The sequence below is a fragment of the Meleagris gallopavo genome, chromosome 5 (genome assembly GCF_905368555.1).
Source record: "Meleagris gallopavo chromosome 5, MGAL_WU_HG_1.1, whole genome shotgun sequence".
Classification (NCBI taxonomy): domain Eukaryota; kingdom Metazoa; phylum Chordata; class Aves; order Galliformes; family Phasianidae; genus Meleagris; species Meleagris gallopavo.
In genome coordinates, this window is record NC_139408.1 from 47,733,788 (window position 1) to 47,754,226 (window position 20,439).

The window sequence follows — 20,439 nt, forward strand, 5'->3', positions numbered from 1 at the left end:
TCAAGTTAATCTAAAAATTCCTTTGCAGTTCATATGAGGCTGTTTGTGAATGCTCGCTTCTGTACAGGGATTCAGTTTCAAAGCACGTTATTCCTACCTTTGGACCACAAATCTGTATATAACACATCTCCTTAGTGCTAAAATTAGGCTTTGGCTGAGTTGCCAGCAGTGGTGAATGTGGTGAACCAAGGAAGAATAAAGCAAAGGGAAATGAATTTGCCTGATACATGACACCTACATAGCTCCCAATTTTGTCTTACAGAGAAGAAACAGAGTCACTTTTTGTAAAAGTGACAACAAATTGCAGAATGATTAAGTCAAACAGTAACCACAAAAAGAAAGTTAAAAAAAAAAATACTCCGCACAGATCCACGTTAAACAACAGCACAACACAAAAGCTATGGACTCGTACAGGGATAGGTTGGTGGGGACAGCAAAGATTTCTCCTCTGGACAGTAGTGCCTCTATAGAACAGAAAGGTGACTCCAGCCTGGTGCAAAGCAGCAGAAAAAGCACGTAACACCTGCAAGTGCAACAATGCAGGAACCCAGCTGCTGTCAGCTGGCTCACAAAGAAACCAGAATGGGATGAGATGGGCAACCCCCCCTTGTCCCTGTTTGGAGGACAAATGAGTCGTGTTCAGGGCTTCAAGCTCACCCATTTTTCAAGAGTGATATATGCTTAATATTAAAAAGAATGTTAAACGTTTAAGTTCAGTTATCTGAGTCTGCTGGTGTCCCGATCTGTGCATAAATAATGGCAATTCAGCTGGGAAACAGGAGTGGGATTTTATTCCCTGTTCTCATGCAGATTTTCAACAACTTTCTGAAGAAGCAGAGAAAAGTCTCAATGGGCTGCAGATCTACTCCACTGAAATCCAAGTTAAACTGCTTGAAGGCACCAGTTGCAGTGGTCAGCAGTCCTTATTTTTCTGTCTGAACAGAATGAGAAAATGATTATCCAAAATCGCAAAGTTCCAAAAAACAAAACAAAACAAAACAAAACAACAACAAAAAAAACCTGTATGTTGTGTGGGACAGACCTCAGATCTTTGAAAAACAGAAACAAAAAAGAAATGAGTTCTAGCACAGTGAACACAAGGGTTGGCCTGGAACACCAAACACTCAGGTTCAAAGCCGTGCTCGATCACCTTCATGCAACGAAGCGGTAATTTATGCAAAAATATGAGTACATCATCGTCCAGGTGACTGTCCTGAACACAGCACTGCCATGGATTTCAATGTTGCTTCCTGTGGCTCTGAGCAATGCTCCCAGAAGGGACACACAAACCCCCCCTGTAGCCCCAGCACCAAGCAGCTCTCCTTGAGCAGCCAAGGATCACAACCAATATATGCTGCTACAAAACAACTTATTTGGTCGTACTTTAAACTCTTACAGATAATCCAGGAGAACGAATACTAGAGCATTTATATTCAGCAGAGGGCTAAGGAAGAAAAATAAAAAAAAAAAGTAAAAAAAAATAGGTGCTTTGGTTTGTGTTTGGTGCCACAGGACAGGCAATATGGTATTTAGGAAAATGTGAGTGTTGTTGTGTTTTTCACTAAATGAGTTCACAGAAATAGATTTTACTTGTATCACTAAAGCTGAAGTTTGTGCCATTTACACTAACTTCATAGCTGCTATCCTTTCAGTTGTGAGATGTGCTGAATATTTCAGTGAATTTAAGGAGAGACTAAACCCAAAAGAATCCATCATCCGTTTATGTTTTGCCTTTTCCCCAAAAGTACAACTGAGATTTTTATCTTATTTTAAACACAAATCTCGCGCAATTTCCAAGCCTGCTGCACTTGCTAGGAAATAGATGTGGACACCAGAGAAATGCAAAAAACAGCGAGTCACCAATTTCCATGCTGCACTTGGTGCAGTAAGGCACCTGACGAAGGAAGCGGATGTAATGATGTGACAGTCATGTGATCACATCTGACTTCAACATGGATTAGAAGTCTGGAGAAAAGGATTGGATGCTGCTTTGTCTGAGTGTTTGGTAGAGCAGTGTTTTGTCTAAACGCTCCTGTTTGGCACAGAGTATGAGGAACACCAAAAACTCACTTTCAGTTCATAAAACCAGGAAAGAGAAGCGGATTTGGGGGAGCAACTTCAATGCATCAGATTGAAACGCTTCAAATTGCAATGTTTTGTCATTTCTTCACATCTTTTTATAAGGTAAGAACTGGCAGCCGCATGTATTACATAGTTTCTAAACATACAAATTAGAGAGAAGCAGAATGTGAAACTTCAACCTTTCAGCATGCCATCGATATACCCAAGTTTTATGGCTAAGATGCTCACGCTCACGACAACACTTATCCTATGGTTGAATTTACACACTTAACATTGTTTTTTCAAAGAGGAGATTGTAGCTCTGTTTCGTGTGTTTTACGACTTCAACAACAGGGCTGGAAGCATACAACCCTGCAGTACAGCCAGAGAAGTTGCAGGTTGTTAGGGAAACGATTCATCAGTAGGTAGGTTCATGCAAAATTCAAAAGGTTTATTTTTTCCCCTCCCATTTTGTTTTTGGAGAACAGTCTGAGAAATCCAAGCGATGCCTTTCTTGCATGAGTACTTCACATAGACAGCTAAACAGAAGCAAGATTTGGCATTTAGCCTGAGATTAGTGTGAACAGCCTCTTAACCAAACATTATGAAGAAAGTTAACTTTAAAATGCTTTGAAAGGTCTGTTTTCATGACAGATGGTAATAAGGGCTCATCAGCGCCAATTTTTTTTTGTTTCCACCTCAGTTTTCAAAAGCTGAAGCTTTAGGTTAGTTCTGAGAAACCGCTACACGTGTAAAGGAGAAATGCAAATTACAAAATGAGATTACTCACTACTTTTATTGTGTGCAACATTTTGCTAAATGACACTAACATCTGAAGAGTAAGAATTTGGCTGTGTGCTTAATAGATCAGTTTCTGTTCACTAGAATCCCCCTTTTAATTGTCAGATAGTTCTCCTTTAACCTTCCTTCACCTGTGTACTTGGACAGTTACTCCTCCTCCCATACCCCACGAGATACAGCAGTCAGCAGCAGGTACAGATTTTGATTGTATAATACACTCTCACTAGGGAAGATATTGTAGAACTATATTTTATTCAAGAAAACCCACACATCCTGTCCTGTGGTGACCACAGGCTTTGCTAAGCCATAGTTATTAGCAAATACTGGAACAAAATACAGTGTATCAGATTGAATCAAAGCATGTAAATTCCGGATTACAGTTATGATTTTCAGGAAAGCTAGATTCAGGATTTCATCATAGTATCTACTACAATGTTGTGCAATGTAGCTGGCAGAAACAGAAATGAAATATTGGTCCTAATAAAAAGTGATCAGTAACTACTTCTGTATGACATTTAAACTGTCAAGACAACAATTCATGACATTCTACCAAAGGCAGCATATAGTTACAAAAATACTGGTCCAGCATCTTGTTAGTGGTAAAGCAATACCCAAGGTGCAATGGCAATACGCCATTCTTAGTGAAATATTTTTTAAAAAACTATTTTTTTTTTTTAATTTTCTCCACACTGATACTAGCTGAACACCAAAACTGCTATGACAACCTGAAAGTCACTACTTATGTGCATTGCACCAAAAATTTATGCAAAAACACATTTTCCAAGTTGTATGAAAGAAGCAAAATGTAATAAAACTATCTATATGCCAAAAGACACTTAACTGCAACTGATCTTGAATGAACAGCTTGCAACATTTATTGAACTTTCAACTGCTGTCCAAACTTCTTTACTCTTTCCAATATCTTGATTTTAAGGAAAAACGGGTAAAAGACAAAATCCTTAATACTGGGAGGAGAACTAAATCACTTTATATACCTCTCCATTCACTCACAGAATAAAAATATTCCACCCTCTTCTCCTTCCAACAAACAGGTAATTTCAAAATCAGACCTTGAAATTACCCTTGTCCTGATATTGCACTACGGTAGGATTGTATTGTTTTCAACAAGTTTAAAAATTGTACGGCGGTGACCAAAATTGCTGGAGACAGTAAACCTGGTTAACCTGTGGAGGTATCCAGAGAAACGTGCATCAGAAAGACACACTATAAATGGCAAAGCATACTGCAGACTAGGCTTTGGTTTCCACTTGGGCCAAAAAATACATTAGCCTGCCATTTCCTTCAAGAAAACTGTGTCAATGAGCATCTTCAGATGAAGTTGAATAGGATCAAGTAACCACATCACATTCAGTGTTACATCCAACAACAAAGAAATGAAGGAGTAGCAGACAGGAATATTAATCATATTTTCCTTTTAATAATGGTTTAGTCAAAAGTGGAGCTTTGAAAATCTCTAGCTAATTGTGAAAACCTGTAGAAGCTGGGAAGCAACCTCACTTTGAACAGTACATTTTAAAGCTGTGGCTTGGCCTATCTGCTTTCAAACTCTCCAGTAGCACTGCCAACATTGTAAATAACAACAGGTACCATCTGGAAATAAAAAGTCAGCCTTTAAAAGTTGGTGAATGTAGTATTGTAGCAGCCTAACTCTGACTGAAGAAGAAAGATGAGATATTTTTATACAGTAAACAAAGACAAAGTAAACTGAAATTTTCAGAGATCACTTTAAGTGTATACAATTTGGATTCTCGTCAACATTTAAAACTACCAATCATAAGGTTGCCACCTTACCTTTTTGTGGACTGGCATACCTGATTTTAAACAGGTTTTCAACAAGTCTCCCAAGTTTCTGAACATCTTATCCAGTTTTCTGCTGTACTGCTCTCCCACCTTCATGCTGAATACCGAGTCAGTCCTGCCTTCTGCCTTTCTTGGCAGGAGGCAGAGCAAGCTTTTAATTTCGGTAGTCAGAGTGACAGAACAACAAAAGCACAGCAGATAGAAGAGCTTAATTCTTCCCCAGGAAGAAAATACATTTGGTTCAACAAAGGGCTGCAAAATCTTCCAAAGGCACCTCTATCCCCAGTTTTTGCCTGAAAGCAAGATGGCAATCTTAATTGAAAAGGGGTGCTAAACCTTTTTAATAACTTAAAAATTCATTTTTATATAAAGCAGCAAAAACATTTTTCTCTGCAGAAAGAGAAATGTTAACAAAGAAACACACCAACATAAATGCACTGTTCATAAACTTCAGCTAATTCAATTTCACAAGAAAGTCAAATTTTAGAACTATTCTTTAACCTCATCAGTACTTTCCGAAGAAGATTCTTTGGCATCTTCAGTCTCTCTGTTGCTTTCCTCTTTATTTAAACTTTCACTTTCTGATTTGGTCCCATTAAATAGAGAGTTTTCACCATTTACAAACCCATTTTCTGTGACTTCTGCATCCATAGCTTCATCAATCTTTAAGTCCCCTTGCTCTTCCACATTGTCAAGGTTTCTCAAGACAATAGGGAGTCTAGAGTCTGCCACAGTATTCTCCAACAAGGCAATATTGCTCTCTTCGTATTTAGGAAGTGGAGCTCCATCCGCCATTTGTTTGGTATAGTACTCCCGGCTAGCAGCAGCACTCTTCACTGCCTTCTCCAAGATCTCTTTTTCACCTAATCGCAGCTTGATAGCCATTGTCGCATGTGAAGTAAGGTCGTGGGTCTCCAAGAACAACTTATCATCCTGGTAGAAAAGAAAAAGCAGGTTTTTTGTTATCAACAACCAACAGTAGAAGAAAATCCCTTAATTTTTCTCTCTATGCTTTAACAGTAAGTGACAGTGATCCAAATAGACATATAGGAACGAGGGGGCCTGCATAAAGTTCCAGTGAAATTTGTCACATATCCATAAAGAAGCCAAAAGTTTCTCCACATAGGTCAGCCTGCATAACAAACAAAGTCAGGAGACTTCACAAACACATGAAACATATACACTCAATTAAAATATGCCTGCAGTTGTAGTTTGTTTCTTTGCAGTTTAGAGAATACAACTAACAGACAACAAGTTGAAACGGGTACCCAATTTTACTTGCAGAGAAAAAGCAAGTAGTCTTTATTTGGTGAAAGAAAAATTACATTAACAAAATTTTCTTTCTTGTAATCTTATTTGATTTTCCTTAGATAATGCAAATATCTTTCCACACTTTCAGAAGTGCAAAATGAATTATGTACTACTGTTCAGATGAAAGTCTGGAAGGAGAAGATGGGGACAAAATATCTCTTCTTACGATTGTAATACAAACTATTTCAGATGTTCATGTTACATATAATAATTTTACCTCCACCGTTGTTTTATAGGTTTTCAAAAGAAGGGATGCTCTGGCTTCTAGGAATGTCCAAAGTTTAACTTCATTGTCCCAGCTAATGGGAAACTCAGAGTTCCCCAGAGTGAAGATTTTATCAATGGCATGCTCGCCTATCAAGTGTTCCTTCAGCTCTTCTGCAATAAGTATAAAACCAATCTGTTAAAAACAATCTTGTCATTCACTTTGTTAGCTAACAAACTGCAGAAAAGTTTATCTTCAAGAGTACAGCTTTGAGTAGCTAAGCAAAAAAATGCTTTCAAACGAGAATTATCAAATATGCTGATTGACTCCAGGATTCTTCTCAAAGAGGCAACAGGAAGTCTTGCGGGGAGAAGGAGGATCTTCTCCACTCTGAAGTAAGATCTGTTTATTTTAGTATCTCATGCACAACGCAATTCTGACTGTGAGATAGGATGTTTTGTATTACAACCAATAAACTAAACTGAAAGGAATAATTCTTCAAAGAGTTTGATGAACTTATTGATAATAAAAGGAATAGGGCAGAGAAAATTGCGGACAGTAACAGATTATTTTTTCTAACAATTTTTAGATTATAGAATAATCAGAAATCTGTTTCAGCAGCAGAAACTACCTATGGCTGGACAAAAGAGAAACCCATCAAAAACCCGTGCAGAGAGTAGAAAATGCTTACTCAGCTCCTTGGCATTACTCTATCAATCTCTAATTACCAAATTTCACTCCTGCAAAGCAGCCACCATAAACTTCAAGTAAAACGCACTGCAAACAGCAGAATGATGACTGACATCTGCAATATAAATTGCTATGTACTTAAATTTCCACTTGTTTACAAGAGGATTACCAAAGTCAGTATCTTTCTCCTAATGGAATAACTCCTTGCACGTAGTTTCCCAATAAACTTACCAGTTCTATCAGGAAGTATTAGGGACACGAGTAATCAAAGCACAGTCATATCTGAGAAGCGCAATTAAGATGTCCACTCATTATATTTCCTTTTCCAAGGCAAAATTAAACCCCCTGCAAGATTCTTTACTTGAATTTCTTAAAAAGTTCTAAAAGAAGGACAAGCAGGATGCAGCAAAGCTATGACACTAAAGAAGGCAAGCTTTTATAAAAGAAAACAAATAGAACACATGCAAAAAAATGTAACAGCACCAATATTTATACTGATATTAAATCATTATTATTTGTACAGCATATCTGACCCCAAGGCAATTCTCTCACTGTCATGTAAACGTTGTATCTATTTTCCCCGTGAATCCCTCCAACATAAGATGAACACAACAAAAACCACTAAGTACATAATTTGAATTTAGACTATAAATTCTCAAAATACTTTAAACACTCAACTTTGAAATTTCTCTTCCATATTTTTCACACAATACGAAATGTTCCAGTTCTGCACATGAATGATTCAGGTAGCAAAGACTAATCTGCTATGATTTTAAGAGTGTTGTAAAACCCTAAGTCTCACATCATCTTGTTTTGTGAACCATTTTTAAAACTAAGAAGTAAAGATCAAGCTCCAAACTCATTCACTCGACAACAGCCTGGGAGATGAAATATCTATTGGATTGCCTCTTCAGGAGTTCTGAAAGTCTATGCTACTACAATATTCTTTTAGACAACACTGCCAAAGATTGGGTTTCTCACTGACTCACAGTTGTTCTTGTAACATCAACTCCAACATATTCCTTTTTCTGATCTTCTATCTTAATGTTTTATATAAATGCCTACCACTGTATAATAAAAACAAACAAAAAAAATCAAAACTGTAAACAAGAATTAAGATAGTTTTATCTTACCTTCATTCATACAAAACACTCGAAGGAAAGCCAGAAGCTGGGCAGAGATTGGAGGTTCAATGGAGTGCAAGGCAAAAACACTAGAACTAACAAACGAAGCAATCAAACAAGAGAAAATACAAGTTCTGTTGTTATACCTTTGAACTTATTTAAAAAGACCTTTAAGAGTATAATAAATGCGGTGTTACAAAAGTAACCTTAGTTTAAACTGAAGAAAATCTTTTCTAACCTGTATCTGAAAAGAACAATTATCTCTACAATTTTACACTTACAGTGATTTTATATGGTTTTCATAATAAATGCATGAAAATGCAATGTTTCATGTCTGCTGCTCCTAACAGTACCCTCTGGACTGAAAAGACTAAAGGAAAATGCTGTGGTTCACATACTGAGCATTGTAGTACGTCTGCGAGGGATAGGAAAGAAAGAAAAACCACAGATTACTTCAAATTAATCCTCTCTCTGTTTTTGTTCAAATAGTTATTAAAGCAAAGACTTTTTTCCCTTATATATGGTCCAAATTAGATGGTAATATAGCTCAGAGAACTTCTGTAAATATTATTATAACAACTTTAGTTTACTATACAAACATGAGAAATATTAGACACAAGAAAGCTATCACAGAACAGCTTTATCTATGCATTAATGGACATTATATACATTAGAAATGTGGTTTTGTTTTTTTTTTTTTTTAGAAAAAACAACACTACATTGTGTTTAACTTACGTTGGGATACCAGCACGAGCTAAGACCTCTGCCTTCATAGCATACAGCCTGTCACTTTTACTCACGCCAAGCTTTATTTTCACTCTGTCATGTGAATTATTATCAAAGAAAAAACCACTGTGGATCACAAATTCAGCGTTTGACCGAGTGCCATAAAAAATGTAAATCTAGAAGGATGAAAAGAGAAGTGAAGGGACAGGAAAAAAGCTTAAGATTAGTTCACAAATCTGACATAATTTGAAAGTTATTTCTTGGAAAAGTTACTATTCACAGTACAAGTTATACTTGGTCATATGAAGAAACATGCTTTGTTTGATGGCATTGATTCAAATGCTGTATATCACGTATAAACTTCATAAAGTCTAGAGGCAGAAGTAAACATATACATGTAACTAAGAAACCAAAAGGAGAGAAAAGATTCTTATTCCATACTTTAAAAAAAACTGCTTTGTTTCTCACAATCTCATAAAACACTGGTATTTAGAAATAAGCTTTCAAAGATCCTACACTGTCGTGAGCCAAAGAACATTTTGAGATAAGGACAACTCATTAAAAATATTGATGTTTCTGGGGTCATTTTTTCCCCATATGTTCAACACAACAGAATCATGGAAGGATCAACTTTGGCTTGGTTTTAATATTACCTAAAGACATGGGTATACCAAAGTAAATCATACAGAGAGATCAGTTCCATGTTAAGCCAATATTTCCTCTCGTGCTACACTCCAAACCCTTTATCTAAAGCAAATGCAATTTTAATTCATACACAAAGATCTGTTCCTAAATTCAACCTGCAAAAAAGTTTACCTAAAAGTGGATAAATGAAAAGCAGGACAAGCAAAGTCTCTTTTCTTATGGGTGCTTTTGTATCTCATTAATTTTGGTGCAAAGTGCAAAATTCAATTAAGTTTTCTTTTTTGTTTGTTACCTATGGTGGAACAGCGTTCAACTGAGATCTGCTTCCTGTGCCCAGTAACTGACTTTCCCAAAATACTTACAGGTAGTTAATAATCTTTGATTGCCATCATGCTAATAAATGTGGTTAAAATACATTTAAAACCTATTAGAGTAATCCACAGCATTACAAACTCTTAAGCTGTACGAAGTCTATGGGACAGGAGGTCAGAGTAATAGTAATCTCCTGCATCAAGAGGATATTTTTCCATTTTCCTTGACAATGGAATTGTCAATCAAAAAATAAAGTTTCAGCAGTTACAGAACAACCTGTTTAACTTTAGGGCAGGGCAATGCTCTGGATATCTGAAAGTCTGCACCCCTGGCTAGCTGACAGAAAAAAGCACGATGTTCTCTTAACGGCTCAACAACACTGGCAATGCCATTTACCTCTTAGTTTTCAGTTTTAGATTAGAAGTATTTGCCCTAAGCACTAAGTGCTTTAATGTTATATTTAATTACAGTAGACATTGCACAATAAGGCAGGCATATAAGGAATGAATGACCTGCCTATGTATGCAAGGGCTAAGTCAGGTCAGCAACCCCCTCCTCCAAGAAGGCCCTTCCAAAAAGTGCTTGGGCAAACCATGGGAAATGAAATGCCAATGCAAATCTCCACCTGATTATTGGAAATGTTGCACAAACAGAAGAAACTCTGGCTCAATTAGTTGAGGAGTCCAGTTTGAAAACTACTGCATTATACCTCATATTAAATTGTCACAGTCATGCATACATTATACAGTATTCTCTTACACAAGAAGGCAAATTAGGCCATACGAGAAGCTCCTGAATTTGAGGCCAGTGTTTGATAAGACTCCGTGGACTTCTGCCTCGCTTTTTAGCAGCAAAAGCAGGGACTGTGCACTTTTCCTACTAAAACTGTAAGGAATAACATCTTCACACGATATTAAAAGACTAAACCATTACATAATTAAAACACTTTAATGACACTGATAGCAGTTAAAGTTTGCACAGATTTAAAAAAATAAATAAGTAGCAAAGTGAAACCACTGAAATAAAATAAAAAAGAGAGAAAGCCTCTATAATTGAAATTGAGAGAGCAGCCAGAAAGCTATGCAACACATCTATTGCCAGCTGTGGAAAATTATAAATTGGATCACTTCTGGAAAAAACTGTGGACCCCTTTTAACTCATCATACTGGTATAGGAAAAACAGCAAATATTTGACTACCATAACAAATTTTAAGATCAACACAAAAAAATATACAATCACTGTGAAACACAGCATAGCAATGAGGATAAATATACCTCTGGAAAGCCACACTTTAAAAAATTCATACATATCTTTGTTCAAAAAGAAGGTAACAATACATAAGGAAAATGAAAATCAAAAGACTATAAAGCATAAGACTAGCAAAATGATACACTTAAAGGTAGTAACTCAGATATATTGAGTTAGAAAACATTTTAGAATGTTTTAAAGGAAAAAGGTCTTTTTCTTTGTCCATGCAGACTGCTATCACACAAACAGTAGGAAAAATGGAGTGCAGCAGCACTGAGTGTTTATACTGGCTGCTGACACAGCATAAGAACACTCCCATCAGGAATTTCCTACAGTCCCGAACCACCATCTTCAATGCATCTCTTGACAGACTTAGTTTGAACATTCATTTTTTGCTTCTTAGCAGTTCTGAACAGAATACTGGTATCTGAACTGTTCTGTGCATTTTACCAGACTCATTTTTGTTACTTTCTGTTTAAGGATGAAGATGTGTACACATGCAGGAATGTGAGTGGGAAAGGAAGGGAATATATCTTTAGGCTCCTTCTCATTAAGGATAATATTCTCATATCACTAAGCATGATATTGGAAACATGGGTAAAATGATTGACAAGTATACTGCATTTAATCTTCTCTCAGAAACTAACAAGAAAAGTAAAACAACTGCATATTCAGAGTCTACAACCTGCCAGTGCAGATAAAGTAAGGTTGCAAATCTAAAATATATTTATCTTTGGTGCTTTGGATATGAGTCTTTTATTAACCTTTGCTAGAATACTGAAGTCAGGGTCAGTACATTCAGCAGTGAATAAATATTTCAAGTAGTTATCAAAAACATCAGGAATCAATGCCCACTTAAAATTGGGGTGCACCAGGTGATGGAAAATCTTTCATTTTGCAAATCATGTACTTAATTAGCTCGGTAGTGTTTTCACACTGAATTAGCTAATGGTAATAAAATTCAATTGTAGCAGGGCTTAATCCAAACCACTCTTCTATTATAATTTTACAGGGAGTTTTCAAGTGTCATTTTTTGTGCAAATTTTAGTAGTAGATTAGCAAAACTGTTGCAGCTAATTAAAAGCTCTGAAATCAGCTATCTACTACACAAATATTGGTACAGACCACCTTTATCAGAGTATCCTTCACCTTCCAGTACGTTTTTTCACAAAACTTCGTGGAAGAATTATTATGAAGACAACTTCACATTACCTGTTCTCCAGCCTTGAAATCTTGAAGTGCTACACATTCACAACGGTCATCTTCTAAATTGTAGCCTGTAGTGATCTACCCAAGGAAAGAGCAATAAAAAGACCTTTAGCATTTTTTTCATCCATCTCCCCTGGTGTTGATTAAGCATCGTCCAAATGGAAATACATACTGACAGTAGCAATTGCATATATTTATTTCTCTACCCAATATAATACAGACAGTAATAAATGTTCTATGATTTCTAATCGATCTCTCTTTAAAATTCTCTCTGAATTGCAGAAATCTAAGAAAGGAAATAACTGAAATGAATGGAAGACCGTGAGACAAAGTAGGATAGAATCACAGAATCATACAATCACAAAACTCCTTGCCATGGGGGCTGCCACCCACCAGATCAGGCTGCCCAGGGCTCCATCCAACCTGACTCTGAAGACCTCCAGCGATGGGGCATTCACAGTTTCTCTGGGCAACCTGTTCTAGCCCACCTCACCACCCCCTGAGTAATTTTCTCCTTATATTTAATGTAAATCTCCCCTTTTAGTTTGAAACCATTACACCTTGTTCTACCAGTATTAGACTGTGTAGAAAATTTGTCTCTCTCCTGCCTATAAGCTCCCTTTATACACTGAAAGACTGCAGTGATGTCTCCTTGGGGCCTCCTCTTCTCCAGACTGAACAAGCATAGCTCCCTTGACCTTTGTTCATAGAAGAGGTGCTCCAGCCCTCTGTTCATCTCTGAACCTGCTCCAACAGTTCCAATCTTTCTTGTGATAGGGCCCCCTGATATGGATGCAGTATTCCAGATGGGACCTCACTAGCGCAGAGTAGAGGAAGACAATCATTTCCCTCACTCTGCTGGCCACAGCTGGTAAAGATGCTCAAGAGCACAGGTTCAAAGACAGACTCTTGGGGGTTACCACTTGTCACCGACTGTCTCCCCTACCCATTCCAGGCTAAAGCCAGCTGCTGCTTATAAAAAGTTCTTGAGCTTTCTGTCACTCCCACGAGTGCCCGCAGGAGCCTATAACAGTTCTACATTCTGTGTTTTATCCTTCAACTACTAGCATATTTTTGATCTCCCAGTGAAAATGGATTAGATAACTGTGGATCTGTAGGGGATATAATCTTCAGAAAATTATAATTTACACACAAATAATCTATCTAAAGTTAGATAATATCCTTCACACGCTAACAGGATTTTTCTTTTAGTAGACAATGGAAGAGGGCAAATTTCTTAACCAACCTGTACTTCTCCAGAACGATCAAGTGTTCACACCACCAAGTAAGGCTATTCTAAAAATGTAATACTTTGACATTACTTTTGAATATTATTATAAACATACAGACACAGATGCAAACACAGGCTGAAACAAAATCTGCTGCACAATCAGAAAACAACTATTATGGCAGACATTCTGAATTTAATCTTTAAAAAGCTAACTTTCTGAAAAATATGCTCTACAGGAAAACTTAGAAGAAGCCGAAGTTTTGTATCAGTCTTAGTAAATGAACAAATATTTCTTCGTAAGCTGACTTAAAATCAAGTTTAATTATACTATGATTCCAAAATTTATCCAAAGACAGAACTCCAAGGGTTATTTTGAAAGCCTGGCCAATGGTTTACATATTAATAGCTTTACACTGCTTGCATAACCAAAGGTGCATTTGTAAGCCAAAACAATGCTTTCAAAGTGACCACAGGGAACTTGCCTCAGACACAGCACATCCAAAATGGCAGCCACAAGCGAGGGCAGCCTGGCCCTGTGGGACACTTGCGTAACTGCACTGCACACAGATGCCACAACTCAAGATCTATTAAAAGGATTTGTGGTATGTTGAGATCAGAAGAAAACATTAGAGTCATGCAACACGGGCTACTGCAAAAGACAGACTGCAGTGTTTCAACACACAAGTTCCTGTGCATTCATTATGCTGGATTGAACAATTTCTAATTAAGATCCACCGTTTACAAAGTTATTCAACCTTGAATTGATGGTTGCAAGTGAAGAGGATTTGCCCTCACTATTACAAGGTATCCTCCGAGTTGAAATATGGTAATAGTTACCTTCTCAAAAACTGCCAAGAGCATTCAAAAAAAAGAGAAAACTCTTGACAGCATTTGACCTGTCCTGAATTTTTTTTTTTTTCAAGTATAAACTCAATGAAATATATGAACACTCTTTTCCAGGCTCTCCAAAGGATTGTGTAACAGGAGAATTTCAAGAATTGGAAGAATTCCAATACGTTAAGGGAAGGATCTGGTCAGTTTAAGCACGCTTCACCAGACTACCACTACTGTTTTCAGGCTGTTATTTCTCCTTTTTTTTTATGGGTTGAGTGGCGGTGTTTTCTTTCCTTTGTTTTAAACGGCAGCACATCTGAAAGGCTTTTCTGAAAAGCATAATGGAGTGCTAGACTTACTTCCTCTTTCTTTTAATAACATTCATGTAACAGAATTAATAGGGTGATCACTTCTCTTCCCATATCATGGCTGACAAATTGCACCCCTCCAGTTTTATTTCTGAAGCAGACCAGTATATGAATTTCATGTTTGGCTTAAAGCATACAGTAGTCTGCTTGGTCAGTGATTATGGATGGACCCAGCCCAGTAGGCAGAGTGTAGCTTATTTAAAGCTCTGGCAGAACTGGTAATCAACCTCTGACTGTCAAAATACAATCCCACTGAAGAATAACAATGAGAAATGCATGAAGACAACCATTTTGATATAGTTCTTAGAGGAAGGTTGATCTAATTAATACTGTCAGAAGCACGAAAAAGCAGGATGGACCTGGCTTCAGTTAAAACCCAAAGAGCATTTTATTATCCAGCTAGGGCAATGGGGCCCTGTAGAATACAGCAAGAACAGGAATATGTAGTAGGTCAATGACTCAGGAAGCATTTCAGTATGTTTGGAATAGACTAGACACTGGTACATACAATACCATCTCTCATGTCTTATTATCATACAATGAACTGTTTATTTCATGTGCTATATCTACAGCAGAATCCACCCTCATCCCACTCTACAGCAATATAAACCACAACACAGACAGCTTACAGTTACCTTAGCAGGTTTTTTTCCTTCTCAATTTCTACTATACAATACACAGAATGAAAAATGTTGAGTAGCTTTTCTTACTGTCAGTGTTCTAGTTGTCTATTCTTCCTAAGCCTATAGCTATTTTAAAGTAGCTTGTGTGGAAATATGAAACAAACGAGTAAAGTCTGTACAGAAATTCAAATTATTTAAGATTCCTCCCTTCCCCTCTTCTCTTTTTTAGGATACACTTAAGCATTAAAAATTGCTTAGAGCTCTGATATACTACTGCACTAGCAGGTTTGGCTCCAGACACTGGCTCCATTTCAAACCCAATGTAAAGGAACATAATAAAGATAAAAAATTACTTTATCAATTTAAATATAAGTTTGAATGACTAAAACAACATACCTAACTGCTCTTTTAATATGGGCTAGTTATTTTTTTTTCCCTCTCTTCTCCTTTCCCTTTAATCCCAACTTTGAAGGCATTCATTAAGAGCTGTCTAATGAATACAGGCAAGTCCCTGCAAAAGTATCATAAAGAGAAGCCCAGCAAAAGGGTACAAGAAGTACTGATGCATGCAGCTAAGACTTACATTACAAAAATATACATTTGTGAATTCAAAGCAATTTTCTTGATATCAGAGATTCTCATACAAGAGAAATCAAAGTTGTGAGACTGCAAAATAGTGAAAAGCAAGAATCAGTACTAAAACATGAGAGAAAAAACATACAATAGCCAAACATTCAACTTTGTAGCCTGGATTTGATGCTGCAATTGGAACAATCATGGTAAAAATAACTAAGTATCAAGTGAAAAACAACTTGTTTTACATTTTGTTCACTTAAAGTAAGCTTTTCTTACAGCACTAATTGTAACACGTGCTGTTGTCCTAACACTCGTTATCAACTCTCCTACAAAAGGACTAGATCACTTGAAATAGAATGGTCGTATCTATCACTTAAATAATACTACCTACTGGAAATAAAATTTTAGAATATAAATCTTGAAGCATACACAACATTGGCTAAACAACACAGATAAACTGTCCTCTTACAGTTTTCCATTTCCTCACTTCAACATTAACTAGCCTGTTAATGAAATCAAGACCTTATCCTCTAAACCAGCTCACGTAAGACAAAATGTCAGCAGATCTGACTTTCTATATATGTGTCACCCTTTAAATGTTTAATATGCCCTAAAGTAGTATTTTTGCATTTTGTTTCTTTGATGTAGTAACAGATGTACTGTTTTTGTTGAACTGGGCTTTGTTCTTGTCATTGCTGTCTCCATAGCAAGATTCTCTGGGCACAGTTAAGAGACCAGGCAGTATTTCTTAACTGCAAATTTCTAACCACTTTCCCTAATGATAGCTACAAGAGGTTACCTCCATCACTGTCGACTTTCATATTCTCAGTACAGATCTATCTAGTATTGTGAATCTTTGTCAGACTAGTCAGAAACAAAACTCTACGTCAGAAAAACGTCTGGAAAAAAGAAAAAAAAGAGGTATAGTGTAGCTGGAACTCTTAAAGGTATGTTACACAAGACACAACTGTATGCAATCATTTCTAAATGTTTGTTTAAATGAAGAAAGCTCTCCTGAAAAACTAATATAAGACATTTAAGAAATTGATAAATCTTTCTTTCAACTGCAAGATTTTTTTAGGATCATTCAGGAAGATAAAATAACTGTATTAAGAAGTGTAATGAAAAGTTACTAAAACTGTTTGCTGGCATTTGAAAGGCTTAATACTTAAGCCTTAAAGCCTTTCAACAACACTGAAGTAAACCTTACCAGTCCATTAGTATGATTACACATGTCCCATAGAGGTATTAGAGCCAAGGTAACTCTGGAACCATCTTCTGTTGGAATCTGGTTCTGCCGTGTCATAACAGAGGAAACTGCCCATCTACAAAAACAAAGAACATTATGTGTTCATGTTCAATACGTCAATGTACGGAGGACCTGTAACACAATCTGGAGCAGACATTTACATAAGGAATTTCCAAATTTTTTTTTTTTTAAATAATATGTTCATAACAGCAAGAGGTAACAGAAGAATCACTCAAAACCCTTCTCAGTCAGGTTAAGTAAATGAAATTCCAGCTATGTATTCAAACACAGGAATCTTTCGAAAAGCTGAATATCCCAGTATTTCCTAAACATTTCTGAAATTCTATTTTATTACATTTCAGACAAAAACGAACATCTAAGGACAGAAAAAAGGAATCTTTAAGTATCATTATGCTCTGGTCTTAGTATATATATCATTGCTCTTCTTGAAAAAACGAATACCACCAGGAGAAGGTCAAAATAATTTTAACTCCCCAGACTCCATTAGTAGTAACAGGATTAGACTTTCAGAAGGTTTGATGTTTTTTTTCCGGAAGTGCTCCAGATTGCTTACAGAGGTATGGTCAACTTGAATTTTAATTCATTTCTTAAATAACAAATTAAAACCGTGGATAGCTTTGATATACAATATATAAATATCATTTGAAACATAACAGTAGGATTTTTCTTTTTTACCTGAAAAATTTTAGTCCACTTCACTTGCAAGTTGGCATGCTCCTCTGCAGCCTTGTAAGTGAAGCAGGCATACTTCAGAAATGCCAGTTTCATAGACCTACCCAGAAGCCTCTCAGACCTCATGAATGCCTTTTACTCCAGCTATTTTAATCACTTAACAGAACTTAGCTCATCATTTTAACCATTCTTATTTTTATTGTAATTATGTCACCCCCATAGCACCTCCGAGTGACATTCAAGGTTCATACCTACAACTTAAGTTCTCCAGCTTTCCAGTTCAACACCCATTGTAAATATTAAATATTTGCTACTACGTATTGGTAAAGCCTCTTACAAAATAAAATTAAAAAAAAATCCACAAAAACAAAACAAACTCCAGCAAAATGAACTGAATTATTTTCTTAAAAAATAACGAATTACCATACTAATCTCAGACTGCATGTGCCAGTTGGCTAAATTTACTACTCGTGACTATTCCTTTGAAACTATTAAAATATGCATATTTATTTCACTTCCCTCATTAAGTATATTAGTATCAAACCCTACGTTTAGCATTTCAAGACTGTGCTTTCCCATCAATGAAGCATTACCAGGGCCCCTCAGTTCACACACAGCAAAAAAGAATTAAGACAGACAGACCAACCTGTAGTCGTCATAAGTGAAAGAATCCTTTAAGGGTAGTTTGCTGGCATTAGGATGGGTCTGGGAAACACAAGTTTCAGAAAAAGGTGGAAAGAGAAAGAAAACAGAAATCAGTCAGCAGAATTTCATTATTTAGCTGCCTAACAGATCCTAACAAGAGCCAAATGAAGCAGGAGGCGTCCAGCCGCGCTACAGAGGGATCATCATGCTATTATGCTCTCATACATCACTGTCAACTTAATTTGTTGTGCCCAGCAGCCGCCATAAATCTGTTTCTTCATATTTCAGGACTGGAACCCACAGACATCATACAAAAATTAAAAAAAAATTAAGGTGGACTGAGTATGCAAAGGTAAAACAAAACGCAGCTCTGCAGGGTGGGAGAAAGAAATCAGACAATAAGCACACATTAGGTTTCACCAGCTCTCTCTATTTCCACTTTCCTGGAATGGCAGTAAAGCACTTCACTTGCTCAAGGAAAAGAATACGTTTTTCTTTCTTTCCCTATACCTATAGAAGTTGTTGGATTTTTTTTTTTCCTCAGTAACAGCTGCACTTCACTTCAGAAATCAAACCGATTAAAATATTTACAAAGCCTTGGTGACAAACAGATGAGACCATACCTACATCAACAGTCCACACATACCCTGCTTTAAAAGCAAAGTAACCCCACTTGAGAAAGCCAATTGCAGTCGTTGCTGACAAGCAAAATCTATAGATTTCTAAAAGGCTTTAAGTAGCCCTAATGCCTTTTACTTTCCTAATGAATTGACTTGTTTCAACTTTCAAACAACACGGGTAGTTTTCAGCCCGCACTCGCACACTTCAGAATTTCATCCCAGCTCGCAAGTGGAAAGCCATAACAACATAAATTCTACTCTTCAGGTTCAATTAGGTCTCAGAGACAAATTGAAGCAAGTGATCAAACGTTATTTCAAAAGATACAGATGAATGCTGCCCGGCTCTGTCCCCGTGACGCTGTAAGGCAGCAGCTCCATGCAGCGCCTTACTCCTGATGCATTAGCATCACAAGTGCGCGGCAATTCATCATCGCTCTCCGTAATGTACTTGCTGGCACCGTGTGCAGGACAGTAGGGGATGAGGTAAAAGTGGCTCAAACCGTAAATCAATTAGGAAACAAAAGCTTGCGCTCAACGCGCAATTTTAGGCAAATTATATATTACAAAAGACTGCCAATTGGGTGTTCGGTCCCAGGTGCCCCTCGGTTAACCCTTTGGGTGAGTTAGCGCTAGACGCTGCCGTCCTTTCCCTCGCTTTTTGGTTTCGTTTTAAAGCGCATTTCCGCCAATTTTCCATCGCGCCGGTGAGCCGGGCACGGCACGGCACGGCACTTCTCGGCTTTCCTTGCAGCGGCACTTGACGGAACTGTCGCCTCTCACCGCGCCGTGCAAACAAACCCAAGAGACACCCCGTCTCACTTCGGGAGACGCCTGGCCCGCGTTTGTTCTTACAAAATCCGTCTCCCACGTTATTCCTTCGCGACAATTTCACGTCAGTGTTTTATTGCTAGCATTAACGATCGGTTCTACAGCGACAGGACGCGATGCACCAAGCGGGGAAAGCCCGCAGGCAGCAGCCGGCCCTGCCGTGCCCCGCGCCGCATGGCGCCTCAGCGGAGGGCCGCCCCTGCCACCTGCCGGCCAAAGACGGAACGGCGCCTTGTCCGACTGGGCGCGGAGCGGGTCGGGCAGATGAAGGACGAGGGAAGCCCCTCCAGCAGCTGCCGTGACCAGCGTTTGGCGGGAAGGGTCCGAAAGTAACGAACCAACTTGAATTTTGGGATTCCACTACGTGCTCCGCAGACCTCCCCGTTCGTAACTCCCTCCAACTCTGCACTGAGACAGCCTCACTCACATAAATAAAAATACTAGTAAATTACAGTAAGGTATAAAATCAATCGCCTTCTAATAAAAGACACAAGGCAGAATACAAACCCTGGTGTACATGATTACCATATTTCTAACATTTTGTGACACGAGAAACTAGCAGCTATTTTAAAGTTAAGATGCTCCAATGTCAGCGCATTTATGTTAGCTTTCTGACCT

At 37.6% G+C, this 20,439-nt stretch overlaps 1 protein-coding gene across 1 annotated transcript in view; it reads right to left on the minus strand.

The window, feature by feature from the left end:
- Nucleotides 1-3,095: 3,095 nt before the first annotated feature.
- The window catches only part of SETD3 (SET domain containing 3, actin N3(tau)-histidine methyltransferase), a 53,471-nt gene continuing 36,127 nt past the window's right edge, over nt 3,096-20,439 (minus strand). The window contains exons 7-13 of the mRNA XM_085225603.1: nt 18,375-18,433; nt 16,997-17,111; nt 12,158-12,232; nt 8,749-8,915; nt 8,023-8,108; nt 6,212-6,372; nt 3,096-5,616 (exon numbers count right to left, since the gene is read on the minus strand). Of these exons, the coding sequence (XP_085081729.1) occupies nt 5,173-5,616; nt 6,212-6,372; nt 8,023-8,108; nt 8,749-8,915; nt 12,158-12,232; nt 16,997-17,111; nt 18,375-18,433 (1,107 nt within the window). The 3' untranslated portion in view covers nt 3,096-5,172. The remainder of the gene's footprint in view (nt 5,617-6,211; nt 6,373-8,022; nt 8,109-8,748; nt 8,916-12,157; nt 12,233-16,996; nt 17,112-18,374; nt 18,434-20,439) is intronic.